Below are 27,720 nucleotides of genomic sequence, written 5' to 3'. Positions count from 1 at the left end.
CCTGAAATGTGGATTCAGAGGAAATAGTATATCATGCCTGGCAGTTACTTCAGGATGACAGGGAGTCATTTTAAATTCAAAGTTTCTCAAAAGAATTCCTGCCAGCCAGCAGACTCTATTCACAATCTGTTGTGAGGTAATGTACTTAGATTTGAATGTGCCTCTATTTCATGAACAGAAATATCAGTATGTTATCTTCCTCAGACATTTTTCTGAGCAATAGTGTAGAAGTTAATTTCATAGCATTTATGAATGCTCACAAGAACTGAGCAAAGATATGATAAAAAAACAAGTCAATCACAGAGATGCCATTAAGTGTGTGATGTCTTTCTGAAGCAAAAGTGAGAGTATCTGTATCATTGGTTGGCCAATGACAAGTAATATAAGCTAATTAGCTTATACCCATGTGTGTGAATATTATCTTATTGCTCACACATTATTCTGTTCTTGGCCATTGAAATCCATGCTATTCTAAATAATTACCTAGATTTTTATGAATGACTCACATTTTGTGTGTAGACTGACGCATACTGCAGAGGCCAGTGAGAGTGATGAATGGTGGGGGAGGGAGAGCTGGATTGAGGTGTGAGACAGAGTGCAGAACAGCCCAACGGTTGGAGGGAAGAGGGGGTGAAAATTAATCATGTGAAGGCATAAAAATCAAATGCAATCCATAAATGGGAAAAACTTTCTGCTCTGCTCTTATCAAGCCTTACTGACTTACTTTCGTTTTGTTTATTCTGTTTTTGAAGTGGTGCAATTTGCCTTAATACACTGATCCGCAATGTCTTATATACACATACACACACACACATACAGAGGCAGCTCCGCCTCCTCTGCAGTGAAGCGACAGCCAGGGAGGGCAGCAATGGAGGAGCCAGCAGTGCAGCAAGAAAAAATAGAGAAATCACAGGAACAAGGGGAGGATAGAAGAAAGGCAGATTGGAAAAATGAATGCTCTTTCTCGAATTTGCTTAAGCATTCTTGCTTTATATGTTGGACATCTCCTGGAGACACAGACGTCATAGAAATGGATGACCAAGTCCTGGCCAAGGCAGCCGAGATCAGAGTAAGACCGCAGCACCTGCCTCTGGTGTGTGCGCCTGATTGTTTTTTCTCTATCTGTTGGCTTTTTGTGTACCTTATGTGAGCTTTTGTTTTTGGATGACTTTGTTTTAATAATGCTAAGATGACATAGTTCAGATGCATAACAGTATGTACCTACTGCACTTGCAGTTTCATCATTGCATTTCCCACAGTCCTCCCATGTGATGTCATACATTCAGCTCTGAGCAGTAGGATTTAACTACAGGACTTATCTTAATAAATTATTCACCTTACCCTAATAGATGATGGCAGGAATAGATTGCACTCCTCAAAACAGAAAGACCAATAGAAGATATGCAGCATTTTTCTGAAGGCAATTGAGAACCTATGCTTTCTTAAGAAGTACAGGCAGCTCGACTGTCATGAGTTGCGGTTGGGGGTGGTGAGGAGAAACGCAGAGAACCCAGGTATGGTGAAGATGATAGTTTAATGATAAATTCACAGTCCAGGACAGGCAGCACGGCAGCTAATTAGCACACAGCTAATACCGGTAGCAACTGACATAAAGACTGAAGACTGACACAAGAAACCTCAGGACTATACAGTTCAACTGAGGAAACTGGCTGACTGACGTAAGACACGACGAATGACGCTAACAACGACGAGGATCTGACAAGAGACGGAGACTACAGGTGGACTTAAATACACACGGGCTAATCAAGGGGACGAGACACACCTGGGAGACAATCAACGGGGAGGACAGGACAGAGACTCACAGGGAACAGCACTACACAGAAAAACTCAAAAATAAACACAAACACAGATCGTGACAGTACCCCCTCCTCAAGGGGCGGCTACCAGACGCCCAAACAGAAAAGTCCAAAAACCAAAAACAACCCAGCAGGGTGGGCGGAGGGGCGACGGCAGGAGGGCCAGAGTCCAGAAAACAGTCCAAAACCAAAAACAGGAAACTAAAACACGGAAAAACAGTCCGGGGGCCGACCACGGCACAGGAGGCGGTGCTCCCGCGGGAGATCCGGAGGGCGGCGACGTCGGAGGCGGAACTGGAGCCGCGGCGGGCGGCGACGTCGGAAGCAGAGACGTGGAGGCGGGTCCGGCGGTCTCCTCCGCCGGCGCGGGAAGCAGAGACGTGGAGGCGGGTCCGGCGGTCTCCTCCGCCGGCGCGGGAAGCAGAGACGTGGAGGCGGGTCCGGCGGGCGTCGCCGGCGCAGGAGGCGAGGAGGCTCTGGAGGGCCGGCAGGGCGGCCGGCAGAGGGCTCTGGTGCGCCGGCTGAAGGCTCAGGCGGAGAGGTAGGAGCACTGGGTGACAGATCACTGGGAGCACTGGGAGACGGTTCACTGGGAGCAGACTCGGGGAACTCTGGGGGCTCACTGGGAGCAGACTCGGGGAACTCTGGGGGCTCACTGGGAGCAGACTCGGGGAACTCTGGGGGCTCACTGGGAGCAGACTCGGGGAACTCTGGGGGCTCACTGGGAGCAGACTCGGGGAACTCTGGGGGCTCACTGGGAGCAGACTCGGGGAACTCTGGGGGCTCACTGGGAGCAGACTCGGGGAACTCTGGGGGCTCACTGGGAGCAGACTCGGGGAGCTCAGGCTCGGGGGGAAGCTGCGCTCCGGCAGCAGACTCGGGGAGCTCAGGCTCGGGGGGAAGCTGCGCTCCGGCAGCAGACTCGGGGAGCTCAGGCTCGGGGGGAAGCTGCGCTCCGGCAGCAGACTCGGGGAGCTCAGGCTCGGGGGGAAGCTGCGCTCCGACAGGCCACGCCACCAGCCGCGCCGCTTGCCTCCCAGGCGCCAGCCTGGCTACTTGGAACCCCATCACCACAGGGACGGTGGCGACAGGAGACGGGCTGACGGTGGCGGCCGGAGACGGGCTGACGGAGCGAGAGTCCGGCTTGGTAGGGTGGGACAGCACCTCCCTTTCTGTCTGGAACTCCCGATCTACATCCTGGAGAGTCTCCATCAAAAGCCCCTGAGGGAGATACGGACCCCACTTCTCCAGGTGGATCGAGATCCGAGTGGCTGCGTTAAGCCGACTGGCCGCTGAGTAGGGCTTGGCCAACTCAGCCTGGTACTTCCTGATTTCACCCATCAGGAGGCGACGGTCTGCTGGGTTCATGTTGTTAATCGCGTTCCTCACCGGTAGTGGTCAGATCCTACTGTCATGAGTTGCGGTTGGGGGTGGTGAGGAGAAACGCAGAGAACCCAGGTATGGTGAAGATGATAGTTTAATGATAAATTCACAGTCCAGGACAGGCAGCACGGCAGCTAATTAGCACACAGCTAATACCGGTAGCAACTGACATAAAGACTGAAGACTGACACAAGAAACCTCAGGACTATACAGTTCAACTGAGGAAACTGGCTGACTGACGTAAGACACGACGAATGACGCTAACAACGACGAGGATCTGACAAGAGACGGAGACTACAGGTGGACTTAAATACACACGGGGTAATCAAGGGGACGAGACACACCTGGGAGACAATCAACGGGGAGGACAGGACAGAGACTCACAGGGAACAGCACTACACAGAAAAACTCAAAAATAAACACAAACACAGATCGTGACATCGACGCTTTCTTGAAGACGGCTTCACCGTTTGACCTGTTTGTTAACCAGGGGAACACTAAGGCAGGGCCGTGCAGAGACCACTAAAAGGGCAGGTGCTCAAGCACCCCCAGCTCCCCCCTCTGCACGTGCCTGCACTAAGGTATTTATTTTCATCCTCCATGTTCACTTCTTCTCCCATGATGGATAAAGGCTGTGGTCTAAAAATTGTTTATCCTGAAATCTACATCATCTCCTTTGTTTCTGACAGGACTCAAAAGTCGGGCATTTACAGAGTTAAAAAAATTGGTGGTGCTGACCACCTGGTTAAACACATGACCCTCCGGACTCACAAACTGTCAGACAGTCATTGATCCAGGCGATTGTTGAGGCCTCCACCTTTGTTTCTGGAGTTTCTGACAAAGCAAGTCAAGCTGAATTGTGTAAAATGCAGTGCAGGCAGAAATTAAAGAACATGATCCTCACAATGTTCCCTGCTCTTTCCAGATGACCAGGGGATATTGAAGCAGGTGTTTAACTCCAACTTCAGGAAACATCTCACTATTCTGGTGGGGATGGTTCTGTCCACACAGAAGTTTATATAGTCAATCACACACTCAGTTATGACTCTGATGTCATCTCCATGTGGCTGGCAGTGAGTAGTCCAATCAGTTGCTTCAAAACAAGCCTGGAGGACCTCTTCTACGTCCTGTGACCATTTCCCAACAGTCATCTTCCTAATATTGAGAATAAATAATTCTGTGTTTTCCTTCTATCTCTTTTAAAACTTTTAAAAAAGCTAAGTTAAAACTTAATGGAAATGACATGTTAGGAAATGCAAATGAGTTAGGTTTAGAGGAAATGACACACCAGGGAACGCCTTCTTTAGAGCGTAGCTTAGATAGCTAACAAAGCAGATCACAAACTGTTCTTGGTTGTCATTTTGTCTTGCTAGCTCCTGAAGGCAGCATGTGAAATGGACCAGCTGTATTTTGATATTAAATGGAATTCATGAATTCAACTCATTGACTCTTTTTCTACTTCATACAACAAGAACTCAGCATGGAGAACGGATAATTCTCCACACTAACAGATAGCTTTTTAATAAGTGGTTTGTCAGAGTTTGTTGCTCATTACGATGGACGGTAGAGATGGTTTAAACTTCCTCCTTCTCTCTCTCCTTTTTGCTCCTGCTCTGCATCCACGATGCCTCCTTTTCAATTTCTCTGGGATTTCTGGTTTCAGCTGTGGTACTATTTCAGTTCATCAGCTGCTCCCTGTTGTAAACTACTACACAGTATCCAAACCAGAAGGAACCGTTGTCCAAAAATTAGATTTTTCTCTAAAAAGACAGGAATGAAAATTTGAAAAAGAGAAAAAATCTAATTGAAAGTACTCCAATGTGCTGCCACCCTGAGAGCTGCAATTATAGAATGAAAGGAGGTTGGGATGTCTGTTTGGCTGGGGACAGGAGAGGATGATAATGAGCTTGTTCCTGAAATGAAAATATTGTAGAATATATTGTGATCTGATCTGGTTTCTACTTGAAGCTTGTGATCTTCTTAATCCCCGACAACACATTTGTGATATTGTTGTACTGCAACTTGCTCTCCAGCTTCTTCCTATATGGCCCCAGCTTTGTATAATCTTGAATTTTATTTGTTGTTGAATACGTCTCAATAATTCCCGGTGTCCCTCCTTGGAGGGTCTTTTTTTTTGTTTAGCAATTCCTTAAGGTCACTGGCATCTTGTTGGGGTGGTGTTAACCACACAGATATATATATAGTCTGCCACATATTCATTCATGTCATTTATGTCCTCACTTTGATGTTTGATGCCTCTTAGATTTAATTAAACTTTCCCATATTCTTTAGCGATTTAAAATTTGAACTTCACACTATTTCATACTATTCAACCTCCTTTGACATTAACATCCATCAGAATGGATGTTAATGAAGCCTGCTGCCTAGCAACATTAGCAACATCTCAGTCAATAAATAAGTATGGCAAATTTTAGAAATGTTTCTGTTTCATTGTGCTATTTGGTATGTTGGAAACCCATAACTCTAATCTTCTCTGGAATATGGTATGTTTTAAATGTGTAAACACCTAAAATGTGCTTCTTATCTCAAACATCAAAGAGCATGTTCCTGATACTGAGAATTATTTCAGCTAAATTGTTGATGTCTGTGTCTGTTTTTGTGTTTTTACAGGAGCTGGAAAATGCATTGGCAGTGGAGAACATGGAACTTCAGGAGCAGCAATCAGACTGTAAGGACTTAGAAGAGACCATGGTGAAATTTGAGAAACACAAAGAGAAACTGATCCAGCAGATAAAGGCAACCAGACAGCTCTGCTATGAAGAAAGTCAAAAGGTAACAAAGACTTACTTGTGTAGGGTGAATTATTTGCCCATTACTATGAAAAGGGATACAATGAGATGAATTTTGTTCTGGTCTGACTTAAGCTCCTTCTTCCACATGTTTGCCTTGTCCAACATGGCTTCTGGAAAACTGCAAAAAGTTTTAGTTCTAGGTTTTCTTTTAATGGCTTTCTTCTTGCACATTTGTGCAGTGATGACTAATAGTTGTCCTGTGGACAGATTCCTCCTCTGAGCTGTGAATCTCTGCCTTTGGTCCAGAGTCACCATGGGCCTGATTCAAATGTTTTGATAATTTTCTTTCTACTTCACATAAAATTCCATCCATCCATTGATCCATTTTCTGTACAGCCTTGTCCCTAGCGGGGTCAGGAGGGGTGTTGCTGCCTATCTCCAGCAAATGTTTTGGGTGAGAGGCGGGGTAAACCCTTGACAGGTCGCCAGTTCATCGCTGACATAAAATTCCAATTATATATATTAATGTTTGTGGTTGTAATGTGGCAAAATATGGAAAAGTTCAAGGGGTATGAATAGTTTTGAAGCCATTGTATACATAAAGGCGTGATTTTATTGCTCATTATTAATAAATGGTGCTTATGTTGATTTGCAGATAAATTTGAAGTGAATATTAACTTCCTTATGACCTAATGCTAAGCAAAAACATTTTTTAAAACTGAATGAGCTTCTTTGTTCATAGATACTATCCTTGCAAGCAGAAGAAGCACAAAATGAGAGCCAGGTGGAGGAGTATGAAAGAGAACTTGCCCGAGCTCGGTGGAGGCTGAAAAAGCTCAGGGAGGAGGTGAAGAGAGCAAAAAGGAAGGTGGAGGAGGCTCGAGAGAGAGACACTCCCCTCCAAGACTCCATCAGACAGTCTTATGAAGAGATCCTGCAGGTAAGAAGGAACAGCATGTTAATGACTTCTTCTGTTATTTAATTCCCTTTTGGGATCAATAAAAGTATTTTTTGAATAGAATTAAAATGAATTTGAATATAGGTGGTGGAAAATGTAACAGCTGTTGGATAGATTATCATACTACGCTGACATTCCAAACCTGATGATGATGATTTCCAATAAATAGAATGATAAACATGTCATGTGTCAGGTTAACCTCTAAAGCCGTTTTCGGACTGCAAGGGACGGAACGGATCGGCACGCTTCGGTCCGGTTCCACCCGAACTGCAGCCCTGTTGTGTTTGCATGTAACTGAGGGCGCCATCGAAACTGTACCTGACGTCATTATTTTTTGAAACTAAACAATGGTTTCGATGTAGCGGCCGAAGCCTTCTCCTCAGAGATGCGGCAGAAAACTTTCTTATTCCTCTTTGACCGATCTAACTCATTCTGTACTCGTTCATCAGGGAGTAAGCGGAGGAAAAAAATACATCATGAGACCAGGTAACAGCAGAATATTGAGAGGAATTCATCGCAAATTAATAATAATAATAATAATAATAATAATAATAAATATTAAAAAGAGCACTCTTTACAAAATACAGTAAGAACAGTTTAGTGAGAGCCAGCAGGACCCGATCAACGGCTGACTCTAAACCAATCAGCTGCTGATTCTAAGCGGCCCCATTTGGCCGGTGGGACTGGAACCACAGCTCTTGTGGTTCCAAGGAGCCGGGTGGAACCGGGTCGGAAGTTCTAATGCAAACACGGTCGGCCCTACTTTGAACCCGTACCGTTCCGTTCCTTGCAGTGCGAAAACGGCGTAAGTTTCTGAGTCTATTTAAAGAATACAATCTTCCACTGTAGGCAGGAGCACAACATAATAAAAGGATTTTTCCTCTTTAACAGATTATTTAGGTGAACACTCAGATATCTGGAAGAACAGACCTGGTTTATTTCTTGGTCATGACCATAAAAAGTTGTCACCTAGAGACCTGGGGACAGTCAGGATTTTCTGGCACTGGTAACAAGGTGGTGGTCATCACATCACTGAACATTTAAGACCATTTAAGAATGGTCAAAAATCCCCATAAACATATTCCTAAGCCTTGTGGACAGCCTCCCCAGAAGAGTTGAAGCTGTTCTAGCTGCAGTGGTGGACCAACATCATATTGAACCCTATAGACTAGCAATGGGATGTCACTTAAGCTCATATGTGAGTCAGAGCAGAATACTTTTGGCAATATGGTGTATGTTGAGGAGTTCATGTATTATTCAGCAAGCCAAGAATAGTAGTTTTGTCAGAGAATTTAAAAACATAGTTCCTAGGGCAACTGCTGATGCAATTGTTTGTGTAAATAGTGAAGAAGACAGAAGTAACACAGCCTTAGTGAACTCCAGTGATGATGGACCTTGGCTCTGACAGGGTGTTGACTCTAACAAGCTGTGATATGTTTGTTAAAAAAATAATAAAACCATTCAATAAGAGGAGGAGTAAAACTCATGAAAAGGTCAAGTCAATTTAGAATGGTAATTTAAACAAATATGAATGTTTTTGAGCTGTGGGGAAAACCTGGAGAAAATCTATGCATGTAAAGACATAATACAAACTTCACACAGAAACATGTTGATTTAGAAATTTTCAAACCTTCAAAAGCCTTTTGCTGTAATGAGAAAATACTACAGTTCTTGTAGGGCAATGGTAGCAATGTTTGTAGGAGTTCATCCCACAATCGGGTTGCTGGTTCGATCCCCGCTTCACCTGCCTCTATCATTGTGTCCTTGGACAAGACACTTCACCCACCTTCCCTACAGTTGGTGGTCAGCGGGCCAGGTGGTGCCAGGGCATGGCAGCCTCGCTTCTGTCAGTCAGCCCCAGGGAAGCTGTGGCTACTACCCAGTAGCTTGTCACAATGAACGTGTGTGTGTGAATGGATGAATGACTGTAGTGTGAAGCACTACACAAGTACAAAGCCAAGCCATAAGCCATTGTGATCCTTTTGCATGTGTCAAGACTGAAAAAATGACAGACATTAGAAGATATATTTAGTATTGTTGAGTAAACTTCCTCTGACTCCCCAAGTGTTAACATTCTTCTGACAACGCAATGGTGAAGAAGGAGCAGCAGTAGTTTTGCAGTCAGGTTTATAAATTACACTTACATAAGTTACAACTGTTCCAAAATGAACAATAAACGGAAAACATGGCAACAACATCTCACATCATGAACCCTCTATCACTTTGTGCTGGTTTGCTGTGTTTTGTTTTCTCCAAATATGATACAATATGATACCGTGCATTATAACCAAACTTTTATATCTAGACTCCAAATGACATTCCAAAATCATTCCAAAAGTAATGTTTGTTATTTAATGTCATTTTGCAAATCTAATGCTATTGTTCACTCAAGCAGGTCGAGAACTTAACCAGGATTGGAGAAGGAGCTGACTGGTCATTAGGAGCAGGTGGTGCTGTGCCACCACCCACTTTTCATCCAAGCAAAAGCAACATGTAGCTCTAAAATTAATACACATACAGTCATGTCAATAAATTAGAATATGCTTCCAATGAGGCTTATTGGACAATTTAACATTTTCTTTTGAAAATAACAACCTCAAAGAACGTTATCTCCTATAAGACCCACCTTGTTGGGGTTTTTATGATTCGCACAAAACCTGTAAAGAACTCGACACAAAACCAATGAGGGTTTATGGCTTCCTTTGCAAAGGGAGAGATCCACAACCTCCAATCCGCTCAGGATCAAAGATTGGTGAGCTCTACTCTCCTCTGCTTGGGAACTGGCTTTTATTATGATGACCTTTTTCAGTAGAACAATGCTGAGATAACAAAACAGATCAACCCCACGAGTAGGAAATTACATTATAGATAACTGGTCAGTCAGTTAGGTAACTGAACACATGTAGATAAAACACTCAAATAAAATGATAAAACAATGATTAGTTTAACCCAACACACCTCTTTAGAGTTACTTTGTGCCATAGTAAATGAAACACTAACCAACATTTTCATGTGTAATGATGGTACTTGGCAAAATATAATGTTTCAGTTGTTAATTTGTGTTTTTCTGATGTAAGGCAAAAAATCCCCCAAATTTTTTGTTTTTCAAGGCAATTGTTGCACATTTCAGCAACAACTGCCTTTTTGCTGAAATGTGCATTACAAATAAGCCTGATTGATTGGTTAAGATATTTATTGCTCATCTCAAACATATTGAACTTTATTTCATCATACATATTTGTTCACGTGTTTGATAAATGTTGTACAGATACCCAAACTGTGGTCATTTACTGGAGCTTGTTCACTTTTGTCTTGTTGCAGGAAGAGAACACTCTGTGTTCTCTGTCAGGAGGTGGAGTGACACCTGACAGCCAGCTTGAGGAATCTGCATCCCCTGCAGACACAACTGAAGATGATCCTCTTCCTATGAAGCCATGGGGAAGAAGTCAATCACTGCCTGCCTATGCTGACCTAATAATGGTAAACCACAATAACTTCACAGGTTCAACTGTAATTTAAAAAAGGTGGTTAGAAAGATTCTGTAGAGTGAGACAGTGGAATTGATCAAAACAAACAGCCACTACTAAGCCAACGTGCTTTTCATGAGTACAAGAATAAAAATGCATATTATAAAGGCGGTTAAAAACAAAGGATTTTAATAACACTGACGCAAACATAGAAGTATCAAAGTACTACTGTGTGCTAAAAGCAGGTGTAAACATACAATTTTGATTTAGCTCTGAACTGAAATGGGGACGGTGGTACAAGGTGGGTTGCCAGTTTGATCCCCACTCTGCCCACCTCTGTCATTGTGGATTCTGTCTCCTTGGGTAAGAGACTTCACTCTCCTTGCCTGCTGGTGGCGATCAGAGGGTCCTCCGCCCAGAGGGGAGAAGCTGGAGCTCCAAATTTAAAGGCTAGTATAGACAGTGTATGACGAGACATGCTTTATGGGCAATACAACAAATAAATACATAATTTTGGAAATGAACAAGAATGGGTTTAACTTTAGCCAGAAGTCGGCTAATCTACCAATAATCAATTTTGTCAAGTTGATTATTGTTGTTAATTTGACAAAATAATCAATTCATTTGATTATTGGATTATTGGACAAATAGTTGCCAAACATTCCCAGAGTTTCAGACAAGAAATGGGCAGAGTGAGACGAGGAGAAAACAAAGGCTAGAAACTAAAACCAAGACACCTCAACATAATACTTAACATTTCTATTTTGCATTAAGAACACAACATGACTGTTTTCAAATAGTAATATCATTGACTTTTAATTGGATGGGTTATCATCCACATGATGATAACCCTAACCCTAACCCATCACCTTCTGAGGCAATCTCACCAATCAAATTTAATGGTCTTGCAATGGCATGGGAGGAAGAGATGCAGGAAGGAAAGAGTTGTGGGGAAATGGGAGGAGATAACTATATCCTGGAAAATATAAAAAGGCAAAATATCAAGAGCCAATTCAAGTTCTATTGTTCACTTAAAAGATTATCCACAGAGGCTACTGGACTCCTTTTATGATGGCAAGACTTAAGTTATGTGACTCAGGCATGTTATGTTGGAGATATGAGGGGAGTAGAGGCTATTCCTATTAGAATGTGACAATACTATGAATCTGTGGGAAAATATAATCTTTTTCAATAGGATCTTGGCCACAGAGTTGGCACAGAGCCTGGTTACAATGTCACATGGGCTCATGCTGTGTGATATTTCATGAGACACTAGTGTCCTCAAGACTCCATGACTGTGACATCACCCCCAAAATGAATATTTTTGTTCACCATCTCCAACTTTTTATGACCAGACTGTACTGATTTTCTGATGGCCATTTCCATCTGGATGATGTGCCATGTCACATCTCAAATCTTGTCAAACTGGTTTCTTCAAAATGACAATGAGTTCACTTCACACTGATAGAGTCCAGAGTCAAATCTAGATTTTTTGGAATGAGTTGGAATGGGAGATTAGACATCTGCATCAGCTATGTTCCGTCATTAACAAGGACCCAGACCATTGAGGTCTGAAATCAGATCCATCCTGGTGAGCTACCAGAACATGCACTGACAAGAGAATCACAAAATGCTGGAGCTACACCAAATACTGGTTGACTGAGCAGCAACTCAATACAGAAGGATAAGCTATAAATCTGTGCTCTGGCTGATTTGACTACAAAAACGCAATACACAAGCTAATTTGTTGCAACCCTTTATTTAGTCCATTAGGCAGTCACATACTAGCTTTGCTTTCATCCAGAGGCCCTGAGTCTGCTGTACAGCCTTCTTTCTAAAGCTGTGGTCAATTTCAGAGGTGAAACCCAAAGAGAGATGTGATAGGTGATAGGTGCTGCTTAATCTTCTAACGTCTGAAGAAAGAAAGGACTATCAATACACTGTTAATATTTGTTTTTGGTATACGTTACATATTTAATAAATTTAATTCATTTTTCAGGCAATATTAAAAGTTTTGCAGTATACTACACAGTGCACAAAAACTTCAGAGTAAGCCATAGTATTATACAGGTAGTTCACGTTAGTTTTACAGACTGACATGAACAAAAATACAGTAATCATAAAAAACAAACCTCTGAAACAAAAAACTATAAATGTAACATTTCCATTTTATTTAAGTTTGCTTGCTTGTGTCTTACATATCCTAATTGCTTTCTGTTTTCTGTATCTGATTGACTCTACCAGGGGGCTGGCGATTTATCTTTCTGTAATAATCTAGCAGGTACTAGAGAGGATGATGAAAGTGGGAGCAGCTCTACAAAGGTGGGATGCTTATTACCTCAATACTAATTGCACAAAGTTTAGCAAAACAATTACTTGCTGTACACTTAAATACCATTTAAAGAAGTTTTGACATTTAAAATCACAAACATATTCTAGTAATCCATACTGTTACAAATATTGTAATTTCAGTTATGTCACAGTGCTACATTAATGTAAAGCACAGTATCAGCTATGATGACTATTCTTGCTTACTCTCTTGTTTGGTTTAAAATTTTGATGAAGTGTTGTCACATGTCAACAGGAAATGGATAGATCAGACATGGAAGAAGATCCAGAGAATGGAAAGATCCACAATGAAAGGAATAATGAGATGGAAGAAGCTCCTACTCTTAACCCAACCCCGCTAAATCAGCTGGACTTCTACCAAGTCAACCTGTTTACTTACTGTCAGACAGACAGTACGTATCTAACACACAGCTCAACGAAAGTTTACAGGATTTTTTCTCCTGGATGCTATTTTTCAGGGCCGTGCAGAGACTAGTAAAGGGGCAGGTGCTCAAAAAAAAAAAAAGAAGGGCACATCTAAACTCATTTTAGGACAGAATATTAAAGCCACACAGTTTTCAGAGTTTAATAAAACAATGATAAATTACAAAATTTTGTCATTTTGCAATCAAAGCTAAGAAAAATCTCTATATAGAACATACAACTATGCATATGCAAGATGTTTTATTAGTAATTTCTTTCTGCAGGTCTATTTTGTTATAGGAAAGTATTGCAATATTCAAACCCGCAATTTAGCAAGATATGTAAATCAGAGCTAGACCACCAGACATATTTTGTCTTTACAGAATTACACTATTAAAAATATAAACAATATAAACAATACAAACAATGCAACCTTTTAGTGGATTGTAATTTATAAAAAAGAGCTGCCTGTTTGCTACTGCAGTGGAGATGAAGATGGTCCATTCAGGAAAGCAGAGCTGCATCAAACTTTAATGTGGAACTGCAGAAAGAAGAGGGAAAAAAAGCAAAATTTGAATTGTTAATGCATGTCACCATGAGAAAAGCCTACTGAGTTTTGCTTAAAATCACTTTTTTTTATTAAAATCACACATTTTTGTCTCATGAAGTGAAAAAATTATTTGCAAAACAAACTCACTTGCACACGTCACAAATCTTTTCTTGCTATTCTACGTTTTGCTTTGTGACTCAAAGTTTTGCTTGTGATTCTCACATGACGTCATGGGCAGGACCCAAAATCACAACAAAAGATTTCTGATGTGTGCAAATAAAAGTTTATGTTTGGCAAATAACTTTTTAAGTTCACAAGACAAAAATTAGTTATTTAATTAAAAAAAAGTTTTTTAAACAAGACGTTTCTTTTTAAAAAATAAATCATTACAATTCCAAAGGTTTTATTAACAATTTTATTTTACTTAACTGAGGTCACTTATTATTGAATAATTGGGGGAAAAATGACTTCATACTCTGCAAACCAGACCCTAAACTTACTTAAAGTCTGGATTGAGTTTTTCCCCTTCATTAATGACACACTTTTATTATATACATTATATCTATCTTGGTAATTCAGGTTGAGCTATTTTTAGTTCTAAATGAATATCCTTGTTGGACTTTTATTTAAGTAATATTTTCCTTCAAGATACATTTACCTAACGCTGGAATAAATCCAATGTACATTATGCAGCAAAGGAAATTAGAAGACATGTATCCACTATGGAGATGATCAGTTTTGGACAGACGATGTGCCTCGTATTGTATAAGCAACGCTGAAGAATGACTGATATCATTAACGATACAGGGAAGAAACTTTTCAGTTATCTAGCTTTGCTAGCAAAGTCGTTAGCTAGCAGCTAGCTAATAGCACAACAACAACAGCCTAATGTCTGTATGATAAAAATACTGAATCGATAGATAAGAACAGTTTCTCCTCACCTGGCTGTCTCCTCCTGCTCAGTAGTTCTTCAGAGAAAGGCAGACTAGAGGCCTGTCAGTGTCTGTTGTATTTCATTACCTCTCTGCTTAAACCGCTGAAGCAGAAACGATACTTGAACGTTTTCAGTTATCTGACAAGAAGCAAGTCTACTCCACTTTATTCACCAAAAATGTTTTTTTTCTATTCAAAAACTGATCTGTAATCTGGAACGTTCGCTACGTTCAGCTCCAGTTAGCCGCCTTATCTCGCTGCACGAGAGGCAACTGCGTCATGCGTCACTGGCAAAAGAACAAAGGTAACAAGGTGACAGGGGGCTTATGTTGTACAAAAAATACCCAACAAAAAAACAAAACAAATAATTACAAATAATGGTAACACTTTATTTGAAGGGGGTGAATAAGACTGTCATGACACTGTCATAAACATGACGTAACATGTCATGAACATGAATAAGCCTTCATGAATATTTATGACTGTTGTCATAAAGCTTCATTCGGTAAATTATGACACTTTTAATACAAAGTTGACATTATTCAAAATGTCTTTGTTATGACAACTTGACATTAACCAAGAAGTCATTACTGATATAAATTTGTTCTAAAAGTATTACTGATTGCACTTTAAAAATGAGGTAACTTTATGTTATTAAAGGTAAAGTTTAAATTGTAATGATTTCTTGAATATGATCCCAGAAAATAATATGATCCCAGAACACTGCTGTTCTGCATAGGCCTGAACCCCCTCAGCCAAATCATCAACAAGACTGGCTACAGATACCAACTCAAGAATAGGGCCACCATCTGTCACCTCCTCTACATGGATGACATCAAGCTGTACGCCAAGAGCGAGTGAGACAACGACTCACTGATCCACACTACCAGGATCTACAGCACTGACATTGGGATGTCATTCGGACTAGAGAAGTGTGGCCGGATGGTTACAAAGAGAGGGAAGGTCGTCCGCACAGAAGGGGTCTCACTCCCAGAAGGAACAATAGCAGACATTGAGGACAGTTACAAGTACCTGGAAATACCACAAGCAAATGGCAACCTTGATGAGGTCACAAGGAAAGGAGCCACAGCCAAATACCTCCAACGAATAAGGCAAGTCCTGAGAAGCCAGCTCAATGGCAAGAACAAGATCCGGGCAATAAACAGCTATGCCTTACCAGTAATCAGATACCCTGCAGGAATAATTAGCTGGCCAATGGAAGAGATAAAGACCATGGATGTTAAGACTCGGAAGCTACTAACCATGCATGGAGGGTTCCACCCCAGATCCAGCACCCTGAGACTGTACACAAGCCGTAAGGAAGGAGGCAGAGGACTAGTGAGTGTGAGAGCCACTGTCCAGGATGAAACATCCAAGATCCATAAATACATCAAGGACAAAGCCTCAACAGACGATATGCTCAGCGAATGTCTCAGACAATGGGGAACAGAAGACGAGGTGCTGGAGGCACCATCATGGGAGGACAAGCCCCTACATGGGATGTACCACCGACAAATAACTGAAGTGGCTGATATCAGGAAATCCTACCAATGGCTGGAGAAAGCTGGACTCAAGGACAGCACAGAGGCCCTCATCTTGGCTGCCCAGGAACAGGCCCTAAACACCAGAGCAATAAAGGCTCAGATCTACCACACCAGACAAGACCCAAGGTGTAGGTTGTGCAAGGAGGCCTCTGAGACAGTCCAGCACATAACAGCAGGGTGCAAGATGCTGGCAGGGAAAGCGTACATGGAACGACATAACCAAGTGGCGGGCATAGTGTACAGGAACATCTGTGCAGAATATGGACTGGAAGCCCCGAGATCAAAGTGGGGAACACCCCCAAAAGGTGGTGGAGAATGACCGAGCTAAGATCCTGTGGGACTTCCAGATCCAGACAGACAAGATGGTAATGGAGAACCAACCGGACATTGTGGTGGTGGATAAAGAACAGAGGAAAGCCGTTGTGGGGGATGTAGCAATACCAAGTGACTACAACAACAGGAAAAAGGAGAAACTGGAGAAGGCCTGGAAGGTGAAGACCACAGTGGTACCTGTGGTCATCGGGGCCCTCGGGGCAGTCACCCCCAAACTGGAGCAGTGGCTACAACAGATCCCAATAACCACATCAGACATCTCAGTCCAGAAATGTGCAGTTCTAGGCACAGCCAAGATACTGGAGGAGAACCTCAAGCTCTCAGGCCTCTGGTAGAGGACCCGAGTTAAGAGGATGAAAGAGACCACCCGCGGAGGGTGAGAAGGGAATTTATATATATATATATATATATATATATATATATATATATATATATATATACACACAAATATACCTACGAGTGATGAGACAGTTCAATACGACTATAAATGACAAGCATGCACATGCAAATATATTCATCAAATAAACCTATTGATGAGAGCAAAGAAAATTAGAATTTATTAGCTCAGACTTGGGCATTGTAAAGCCTAATGCTACAGGCAGAAATGATTTTCTTTGGGGCTCTGTGGTGCACTTTGGCAAAATGAGTCTCAAGCTGAAGGTGTTCCTGTATCCTACCAGCATGTCTCCAAACTGGCATAAAAGTTAGTAGTTTCCTAACTATAGAGCACTATGGTAGTAGCATCAAACATTGAGGCTGCTTTGCAACGTAGATGCCTTGGTTCAGATGCTAGATGCATATAGATTGTACTCAGTAGGTAATCAAATGCTTATAACAAGCACTGCATTTGCAAAAAAAATTTCTCCAATTTCTTTCTTGCCTTGTAGATGATCTCTTCAATGAGGACCTGTTTCCTAAAACAGACTCATCTGGTAAGGAACCATCCTTTCTTAAAAATCTAAATAACCTTTCTCATTAGGACAAACTTAAACATAACACAGCATTTCTGATCTGAATCAGTTTGCAGAAAATATTTTTACTTTTATAAGACATCATTTTTTAAAGCTGTTTAAATGATTATTTGTTAAATCATCCAGTTATATATTAATATTTTCTACTAATTTTTCAGATGGTTTTGCCTCAGACCCTTTCAAAGGCAGTGACCCTTTTGCAAAAGATATTTTCTTTCCCAGTGCTAAAGACGAGGTGGAAAATGAGGCAGACACCAGTTTGTCATGTGCGGAAAACAAAGCTTCAACAGGAACTCAGTGCTTTGAATCTGAATTCCCAGATGAAGATAGTGACATAGAAATCAGCTACAGCAGAGAAGACTTGGATGTCATTGCTGTTGTAGATGATTCCAGTGGATTTAAACCCATTCAGAGCTCATCAGAAGAGTTCATGCCAGAACCAACCCTGGAGAGGAAGTGTCCAGGTCAGCATTCCATAGAATCAGACCCGAGTGGGTATGAGCTGGATCTCTGTCCTGTCTCCTCACCCTCTAAAATAGAGTACCACCATGGATTTCTAGATGAGGAGGCTACCACTGAGGACACGGAAGGACCACAAGGTAAGAATACTTTAATCTGGTAAAGTTAATTTTTGGTCTTTGTAAGGGACAAAAACTGAAACTCATTTTTGATTATAGTTTGAAAAAAATCAATAAAATATCTTATTTTAAAATTCATGTCACAAGATAAAGTAGCTTTAGAAAATTTGTTAATTCCAGATTTTACGTTGAAAAACTGAACTGTTCTGATACAGAAATTGGCATGGATTTCACCTCAAAACTCTTAGTGAACTGATATTACAGCGACAATTTGATTGTTGACACAATTTATGACAGCATGCCTCATACTTTCAGAAATCTACACACAAATCAAAAAACACACAATGGACAGAACACTTCAATCCTCCTGAAATGGATGTAGGACGAAGCACATGAACCCACAGAAGAATGCCTGGTTTTCCCAGCCTGGAGGAACAACAGGATAAATAGCAGACACATTAGGATAATAAATACAGATTTTAAAGAGAAGTGAGCGAAACTAACCAGACCCACCAAAATACTTTGTCCACCCGGTTTACCCTGGAGAGCATTTTTCACCACCTACAACATAAAGCATAACAATGTCAGAAATAATTACCATGAACACAACTCAGACATTAGGCATTATAGAAATTAGTCAGCTTATAGAAACATTCTGGAGAGGATTTCTTCTACCAACCTGTCAGAAGAAATGTGTTGAAGTCATCATAACAGACTTCAGTCACCAACATGAAGTACTAATGAAGAAAAAAGAGGCAGCCAATGTCATTATTTATGAACATTATTATTTATAGAGACAAAAACATTTTGGCTTAGCTTTGCTCGCATAGATCAAACCACCGGTCCAGCACAGCCACTCTCCCCATTATGCCGTCTATAGCCAAAAACTTCAAGAAAACGACTCCGCAGCTAAATAATGTTAACTCAAACTGCCTTTCTGACAGTTTTAATGTTCGTTTAACCACCCGACACCCCGTGCTACACCTGCTTGGCTAGCTTTAACTGCTAACAAAAATAATAACCAAGGGTGCTCACGTCCAGTCCTCGAGAGGTCCTGCAACTTTTCGATGCATCTTTACTCCAACAGACCAGGATCAGCTCCGAACGGACCTGCTAACCAGCTTTTCATTTGATTCAGGTGTGTTAATTGGAGCAGGGAAGCATCTGAAAGTTGCAGGATAGCAGCTGTCAAGGACTGGACTTGAGCACCCCTGTACTGAACAGTCGTACCGCGATAAACAAATAAACTTATGTTAAGCATAAGTTGATACTCTTGCGCAAACAGGAAGTTAATGCATTCATAAAAAATAATCAAAATCAAAATCATGATGGTTTTGTTACCTTTGTTTTTTGTTTTTTTAATAGATCTTTATTGAGATACAGAATACATAACAGTATAAACGCAGCATTCATTGTGGTATAATGTCCGCCACGGAGTTACAAACATTGAGACAACACATCACCATTACATTACATAAATACATTAAAGAAAGAACATAAAGAGCATGTTTTAATAGCTTTGGGGAACTTACCTTGTTATGATAAGATCCAGACAAGACGCCATACTGCTGTCTCCCGGGCAAACACGTGACGTCACAGATACATTGCGATTGTGGGAGCAACTCTTTAGCAAACACCATCTCTTTAGGGAAACTGACAAACCTATCTTTGAATTTGACTAAACAAGTGTTTAATTAACACTGTATTTTTAACATACAACACCAGCACTGGTATTGTAACATTTTTAATTATGCTCTGTAGATTTCGATTCATTCCCAAAAAGATTTATTATGGAAAGTATTTTTTTCTTTCCATTTAATATTGTCTTTAAATGCCGGTTCTCTAAGATGCAAATCAGTGATTCTTGAGAATAGGGACAAAATGGGTTTTAATTTTCCCATAATTTTAATTTTTTTTTGTTATTTCTCAACCTTATGTATGCAAATATGACAAATAATGTTTAGGAAATGTAAAGATGCTAAGGTACAAGCTCCCAGTTGCAACATTTAAAAAAAATAAATAAATTTAGTCGACCTGACCTAGAACATATTAGTGATATTTTTACTCAATTTACAGACACATGCTTCTCAAGAAACAAAAGAAATATTATTTAAAACCAAAAACAACAAAAAGTCCATCTGACGGAGTTGACACAGAAATGAAGGTGGTGACAAACTAGTGAATAAAATGAAAAACTTGGTACATGTGAAGTAATGCAATTCATGTAAAATACATTAAAATGAATTAACTGCACATTTAGTGAGATTTGACAACAATTTCACTGAAAGAGTCAGAAAAACTCTGATGGAGTTGACATCTGACAGAGTTGGAAAAAAGCCAAACTACCTCAATTTATATGATGTTATTCTGAAGGAGGCCATATTGTAGCTCTTCAGGTCCATGAAATCTTTACAACATACCAAAATTAAGCTTTTATTTCACAAAATTTCATCAAAGTTTTGTAAATTGTCAGTTATGGAGTTGACACATCATGGTTGTGACAAACAACTTAGGAATAAAACAGAAGAAAAAACTAAAGAATAACTTAAGCTAACCGGAGCTAACTAGCCCTCCTAGCAAAGGAAGAGAAAAGACAATGTCATGGGGTCCTCAGAAGTTCTGGTGCCCCCCAATAATGCCTGATTTTTTTTTACATTCTTTTCATGTCTGACGGTGTTGACAAAAACTAGGGACAAATTTAAACGGAGTTAGAAAATATATAAAAATGATTTTTAATTCAATTTATTGATACCTGAATAATTATTTATATGACTACTTATACTTAATTGTCACAATATATAATTTTAGTATTTCTTTAATTATTTTAAACTATTATAATGTATTGAGTTCTGCTCCTGGACAAGGGCTTTTACAGGCATCATCCACCAACTACAATGTTTAAAATAAAAAAATATTCAGCAAATACCTGGAAAATATACATTGTTGTGCTCACGTGACCCAGGTTAGTTGAGTCAGATATTTGAAAAAATTATATTTTGTGTATATTTTATTCAAATTTTGTGCTTTATCCATAGGACCTGTTTTGTCCCTATTCTCAAGAATCACTGAAATACAAGTAAAATGTCTTTCCTGGGAACAAAACTGTATTGTACAATTATTTTACGGTAGTTTACTGCCTGTCATCAGTCTTGATTGTGACAGCAGAAGAAGACATCAAATTGACAATATCCTACCGTATTTTGGAATAACAGTATGTTACTGCTGGAATTCCACCGTAAATTTACAGCCATTTCTAAGAGTGAGCATGTTTTTGTATCCTTTGTGGCACCGTGAGTGAGATGGAAGTGTGTTACATTGATCTGACTCTTGTGTGTCCTTAAAGCAAATGTTGATTTTAATGCTACTAACAGATTGTAAAGATTGAGGATTCACACTAAATGCTTTGGAGCAGAATTCATTGTGATGTTTAATAAAATGTATTTATCAGATCAGAAATTTTGTTCATGGAACTTGAGACAAGGATTTAAATGATCCTAAAGTAAAATAAGTAGTAATTTTAACTTGATCTTGTGAATAAAACTAATAGAGAAATGTGTGCTCTTTAACCAGGTGAGGGAAATTTAATTGTTTTAAATTGAAGCATTAAGTTAAAATCACAATTCAAGATTAATGAAGTATCAGAGCTAAAAAGATAGACAACTTGTCTCTTGTTTAATCAACTTTATAAACTTTATTTTCCGAGTTAAAACCAATACAATTTTCTTGTTGACTTATATTGTATTTCCAAGTTAAACCACAATCAAATGTATTAGAGTGTATCAATATTTTTACATTTCTATTATTTTTATTTGCATTTGCTATGTTATGACATTATTTTCTGGGATCATATTCATGATTTCAGTTTCTTGTTAAGGATACTGAAGGTATTCCAGCTTAGTAATGTCAGTAATGTTTCATACAGAACAATGCTGTGCTACTGTACTCGTTGAGTACAGCTTTGATACTCGGTACTGCAGTTTTCTAGAGAGTTACGGTGGCCACTGTAGAGAGTAGATGTCTTGCATATTCTCACTTTGGAAAGTCCAGATGATGGATGTCACAGCATACCTGCTCAAATTTGGTTGAGCAGATACACTCAACCAAATTTGAGTGTATTATCAGAGGATAATACTGTCATTCTTATGGTTCTGGTTGTTTTTCCAATGTTGGAATCCATTGCTCCAAAACCTGTTGATTTTTTTATGCTAAAGTTCTGAATTCTTATTGTAAAACTGTGTGACAGGTGTTTGTCCGTGTGAAAATTCAGTGTGTATAGTAGAGTAATCCACTTAGTTGTAAATGACAGTGTTGCTCCTTGTGAAAACAAAAGATTTTCTTCGCGGTAATTGTGCCAAATGCAGAAAATTGTGTGCAATGTTTTGAAAAAATTGTATCTTAGAGCTGAAATTTCTGTGTAAAGCAGGAATTGTCCTTGTGGTTTAGCAGAATTGGTTCAAGGGGTTGGTGCATGAGTTATATGTCATGACCATTGTGTCTCAAGTACACTACTAGTGTATAAACTGCAATATATACAAAAACTAATGCCGAGACCCCTAAAACAGTTTAAATTTATGATGAGACAAAACTACCAGCAGGGGGCAATGCTGGAGCGTAAAAATAAGCTTTTTATAGTCTGTGACTTGCATCTTACTTAAATCAAAAATTTTAGAATTTTTCTGCCTTTTTAAGCAGCACTCTTTTCTTCTAGGTTGCATACACATTTCAATCTGATTTACCAACATAGATTCCAAACTTCATTGTAATCTTGCCTTTTTTTTTGCTAGGTCCCAGCTCCGTTTCAACTCAGGCTGTCTGTCATCGTCACAGTGACAAATTGATGATCGAATCCAAATGGATAAGTGACATGAAGCAAACTGATCCTCATGATTTATTACCTTCCAGTAAGGTAACAGAAGGGATAGAAAACACTACAGAGAAACCCAGAAAGGCAGAATACCCCCATAATCCAATGGACTCTCAGAACCAAGATGTTATTAAATCTGATGCGTGTCAAACCGATTTAGATTTAAGCTATAATTCAGCCAGTCCTTCTTGTTTCGACCCTTATGGGTTTAAACTCAGCCCAGAGAACTCTAGCCACTCTCTAGTAGACCCTGATGAAGCTGAGCTGAGCCCAGAACATGCAGAAAATATTCACTTTGATGGTCATCCCTCATCGTCTTCACCTTATGAGCATAATTTTGATCCCTATGGGTTTGACATCTCTGCCTGTCAAATTGTGTGCGACTCTGACCCTTATGGCTTTAAACTAAGTCCTGATGAAGAGAACCAGGTGGTTTTAGACCTTTGTGGTAATGATGACCTGGAAGCAACCTATGAAAACAATGAAGAATTGGAGAATTTCAACTACGCTAACCAGGAAGCACTGAATGCTCAGACGTATGAAAACCAAGAGGTCCTTGAAGAGTGCGACTACAATTTTCAGAATGTCATAAATTATAGAAGTACTGGAAACCAAGAAGTGTTAGAGCCACCTAGTTCATTCAACAAGGAGCTGGTTAGTCATGAAAAAAGGGAACTTGTGGATACCAGTTCTCATGAAAATCAGGAGGTGGTGGAGACCTGTCCAAATATCAACAAGGACAATTTACTTGAACCTTGTAATTACGATAATCAAGAGGTGCTGGAAAGAGATAACCATGGCAATCAGGAACTACAAGGATTTTCATATCCTGAAAACCAGGAAGTTTTGGATTTAGATAGTCATGAAAATCAAGAGCTTCTGACTTTTTATGACCCAGAAAATCAGGCAGTACTTGTCTCAGATTACCATCATAACAAGGAACCCCAGAATCTCACCAGGAGTGAAAATCAGGAATTGCTAGATTTACATAGCCATGACAACCAAGAGACACTCGACATATACAGTCATGAAAAAGTAGCCAACGTAAAAGGAAATCAAGGCATTGTAGAAACAGAACTTAATCTCAGTTTCTCTAATAACAGCTCGGACAGTGATCTAGAATCAAACAACATTCAAAGATTGGAACTTGGCCGCACAGATGTCTCTTCTACTAACACCGCCAATATTGCTACAACTGAAACACTTAACAAGAACATCAGCAGAATGTCAACCAAACATGACTCAAGTATTTCTGATTCCCCAAACAGTCAGATTTGTTTTGGAGCTGATCTGGGATCAGTATTTGGTGCTGGAGGATACATTGGTTGTCCTGATGTAGCTGATGATTTGGAACCACTGAAAAGAAGCCAAGACAAGCCACCACCAAAATCAGCTCCAGATCCAGTACGATCTCAAAGACCTGTAAGGCCTCCAAGACCATCTCTCAAGGTAAGTTTGAAATCTTGAAGATATTTAAGGCAACTATCTTTTTTTTTTTTTTTTACAGAAACTGTTCCCTGAGATAGATAATATTCAGTTATCTTGAAATCGGGAGCTCATGCTATTGAGAAATGACTGCGTGCTGGAGGCGTGGTCTGGTGAAGATTGATCATGTCTGGATCTGATTTTACACTGTCACTAACATTTGACCATTACGTATGTAATGCACCAGCTCCATCCTGAAGGAAGCTACACTATGAAGCTTTCTGTAGATTGCCTGTGCAGTAAATAAGCGTTCACCACTGCAAAGAGAAGTGCAGAGCGTGCTAACATCTTTGCCAGCAATAAAATGCCCTAAGCATTTTATTGTTTGACTCTTGTTCCGATTTTAATTGCTCAATATTTGGAAGTGTGGTCAACAGGGACTGAATAACTTGGTTCATTTCCTCCGCTGCCATTTCCAAACTACAACCACAGCCAGACTACAATTCTAATGTCATCGTTCACAACTCTTCCTTCATATTTCAATATGGCTGCTCCTCACATTAACAGTAGTAAGTTGTGGGGGAAACATGCTTATTTTGCAAGACACATAAGAGTGTGTCCAAAATCAATGTTACATGCAACATCTGCAACTCTATGATGAGCAAATGAAAACAGATGTTTGTTTATGGAAAGTAAAGTTCAAAATGATGTTCAAAAAAGTTGACTGGATGGCTGTTTCCTATGTATGACAGCTCTGACCTCTGAGAAAATTGCAACACAGCATTAGCAATGAAAGACATTCTCTCCAAGGACATTGAGCTGCTAGCTGTTAGCATAGGTGCCATATTATCCACCACAGTAGCTGTACATGATATCACACGTATGTGTATGTACCTCCCAAACCCCTGCTAGACAATGCTGCAATAGCCTGCAATGTTCTCCATACCAGCAAACTCCCAACACATCATCACCAGGCCCTTTTTCTGATCTCTGGGGATTTTAATCATGCTCATCTGTTCTCCACACATCCCACATTCATTCATTTTTTGTTATCTTTGCTCAGCAATCATGAAAAAGTAATATTTAGAGATTAATTTATGTTTTATAATTTAGGGTTATTCAAGCTAAATGACCATGCAGGTGTTTTCAGCCTAAACTTGGTGTGGGGAAGTTGGATTAAACTGAGTTTAAAAAAATGCTTATCCTAATGATAAACATTTATTTTTTGTTTATTTTGTTTTTTTTTTGTTTTTTTTTTTCCAGAACAAGGAGAAGACCACATCCCAGGGTATTGACTTGAAGTGATCTCTGCTATGTCTGCACTGTCCTCTGACAAAGGCAATAACATTCCGTTTTCCTGTAAAAGAAAACAGAATGGAGATTAAATTAAAAATGGGTTATCAAACAGAAAATATTAATGGAAAAAATGTAGCATTATATAGAAAGGAAAAATGCATTATTGTGGAGTTACATGTGTCCATGCCAGCAAATTACTTGTGATCCAGATATCGGAATTATTCAAGTGGAAAAGACGTGAAAGTACTGGACCAGTTGTCTGTGAATACATTTGTGGAAAATGAATACCATTCCAGAGAGACACCAGAGATGTGTATGTATATAGATGAATTAATTAACTCTGACATTGTGACTTGGAGAATAATTGTCAATGATTAGTTTAGGCTAAAACAGCCATAAAATGTGGTCAGAGTATGGAGGGGACTCCACTGATCAGTCACTCCATATTGTGTAGTTTTAAATGTAATCCTCATCCTGATTCACCCTCGGTCATTGCTTTGCATGAAAATTTATTCTATTATATCCTGAACCGCACAGCTGTTAAAGCACACCTCAATATCCCTATACATGTTGCTCCAGAATTTAAGTTCAAGTGTTTTTCTATGGGGAAATTTTTCTGCCATAATGCAAGAGCAGACATTTTCAGTCTGAAAGCAGGATTTCATGTTTTTTGTTCTCAAAATACTTTTGCTTACATTTTTATTTTGAAAGCAGGACTTAATGTCATTCTTCTCAAAACTTGTAGTGATTGTAGTCAAAATTTCTCCTCCATACTTAGTCTCTGCTCAGACTCTCTGCTCGCTTACAAAACCTGTAACTTCTTTTTGGCACAGTCGCCTGGCAACCTCTCAGCCAGTAGAACAAAAGTGTTGTACTGGGTGTGTTTGTTTCCTTCTAGTGGGTGTGCCTGTGTGGCTACTAATCTGCGCCACCCACTGGATGTAGAAAGAAACATCAGTTTCTGCTTTGTAGTACACTAAGCATCCGCCAGCAGTGTGCTACTGATCACCAACAGCTACTGATCTCAGGCAGGATTTTGTTCACCCAACCAAAGACAACACAGACAACAAGGCAGACAGACAGACAGACAATATATAAAAAGTAAAAAAAAAAAATCCCTTCTCACCCTCCCCGGGTGGTCTCTCTCTCTCTCTCTCCCTCTGAGCTAGGGTCCTGGGAGCTTGAGGGTTCTCCGCAGTATCTTGGTTTTGCCTAGAACTAATCAGCTCTAGTTTAGTTTATATATATATTTATATATATATATATATTTATATATAATATTAGAGGTGTGCCAATCGATCGGCCACCGATCATAATTGTGTATGATCGGTGATCGCCGATCATGGTCTCTTGTTGCCGATCACACAAACCGATCACCTGCATCTCATTTTGTTGGTACTTCTACAGCGGATCTCCTATTATTTCCACGGGAGTCTCTGGACTCTTCATCATCATCTGTACCTCGTGAATACATCTTTGCAGAACTATTAACTTACTTATGGAAATATATAGGAGACAGGAGCCACGCTGCCTTGCTCTGTGGCCGAACACAGAGAACGAAAAAGAAGCAAAGAGGCTCCGCCTTTATTATCTTTATAAGCGCATAACCTTCCGCTTCACAAAGTAGTGCCAACACAAATACAATAGTGGCAAGCATTGTGTTCAACACCCCCACTCGATGATGCCACACATTCTAGCCATAACACTATTTTCCAAACATATAAGAACAAAATTTTTCAATCTTGGCTCTTATGGCAGATTTTGTGAACATATCTGCGACCATATCTTCTGTCAGACTGTAGACCAAAACAATTTTACCCTGCAAAACATTGGACCTTATTAAGTGGTATTTAATGTCCACATGCTTGCTCCTCTGGCAATTCATAGGGTTCTTTGCCAGGCGTATTGTCCCTTGGTTATCTTCAAACACCTTTGCAGTTTGCTCAAAACTGTGGTCCATGTCCTGTCGTAGCTGAGATAGATAGAGCGCTTCTTGGATGGTAGCTGCTAATGCTACATACTCCGCCTCACATGTTGACAATGAAACTGTCTGCTGTTTTTTTGTTTTCCATGAAACAACAGCTCCACTTGGACTTA

The 27,720-nt window shown here is 40.1% G+C and overlaps 1 protein-coding gene across 2 annotated transcripts; it reads left to right on the top strand.

Moving 5' to 3' along the window:
* The first annotated feature begins 844 nt into the window (after positions 1–844).
* On the top strand, positions 845–26,714 carry LOC106910471 (uncharacterized). Of its 2 annotated transcripts, none has more exons than XM_014977103.2 (10): positions 845–1,069; positions 5,832–5,993; positions 6,696–6,893; positions 10,233–10,391; positions 12,623–12,700; positions 12,963–13,119; positions 17,377–17,421; positions 17,619–18,059; positions 22,823–24,351; positions 25,591–26,714. In XM_014977103.2, exons 1-10 carry the CDS (start codon positions 869–871, stop codon positions 25,630–25,632), a joined length of 3,012 nt encoding a protein of 1,003 aa, XP_014832589.2. In that variant the 5' UTR covers positions 845–868; the 3' UTR covers positions 25,633–26,714. The 2 variants fall into 2 exon arrangements, with proteins under 2 accessions (XP_014832589.2, XP_014832588.2); XM_014977102.2 differs by having other exon boundaries at positions 845–1,093.
* The last annotated feature ends 1,006 nt before the right edge of the window (positions 26,715–27,720 follow it).

Source organism: Poecilia mexicana, unplaced genomic scaffold (assembly GCF_051168715.1).
Source record: "Poecilia mexicana isolate PSO_F unplaced genomic scaffold, ASM5116871v1 scaffold_17, whole genome shotgun sequence".
Taxonomy (NCBI): domain Eukaryota; kingdom Metazoa; phylum Chordata; class Actinopteri; order Cyprinodontiformes; family Poeciliidae; genus Poecilia; species Poecilia mexicana.
This window is presented reverse-complemented; position numbering and strand designations above follow the sequence as displayed.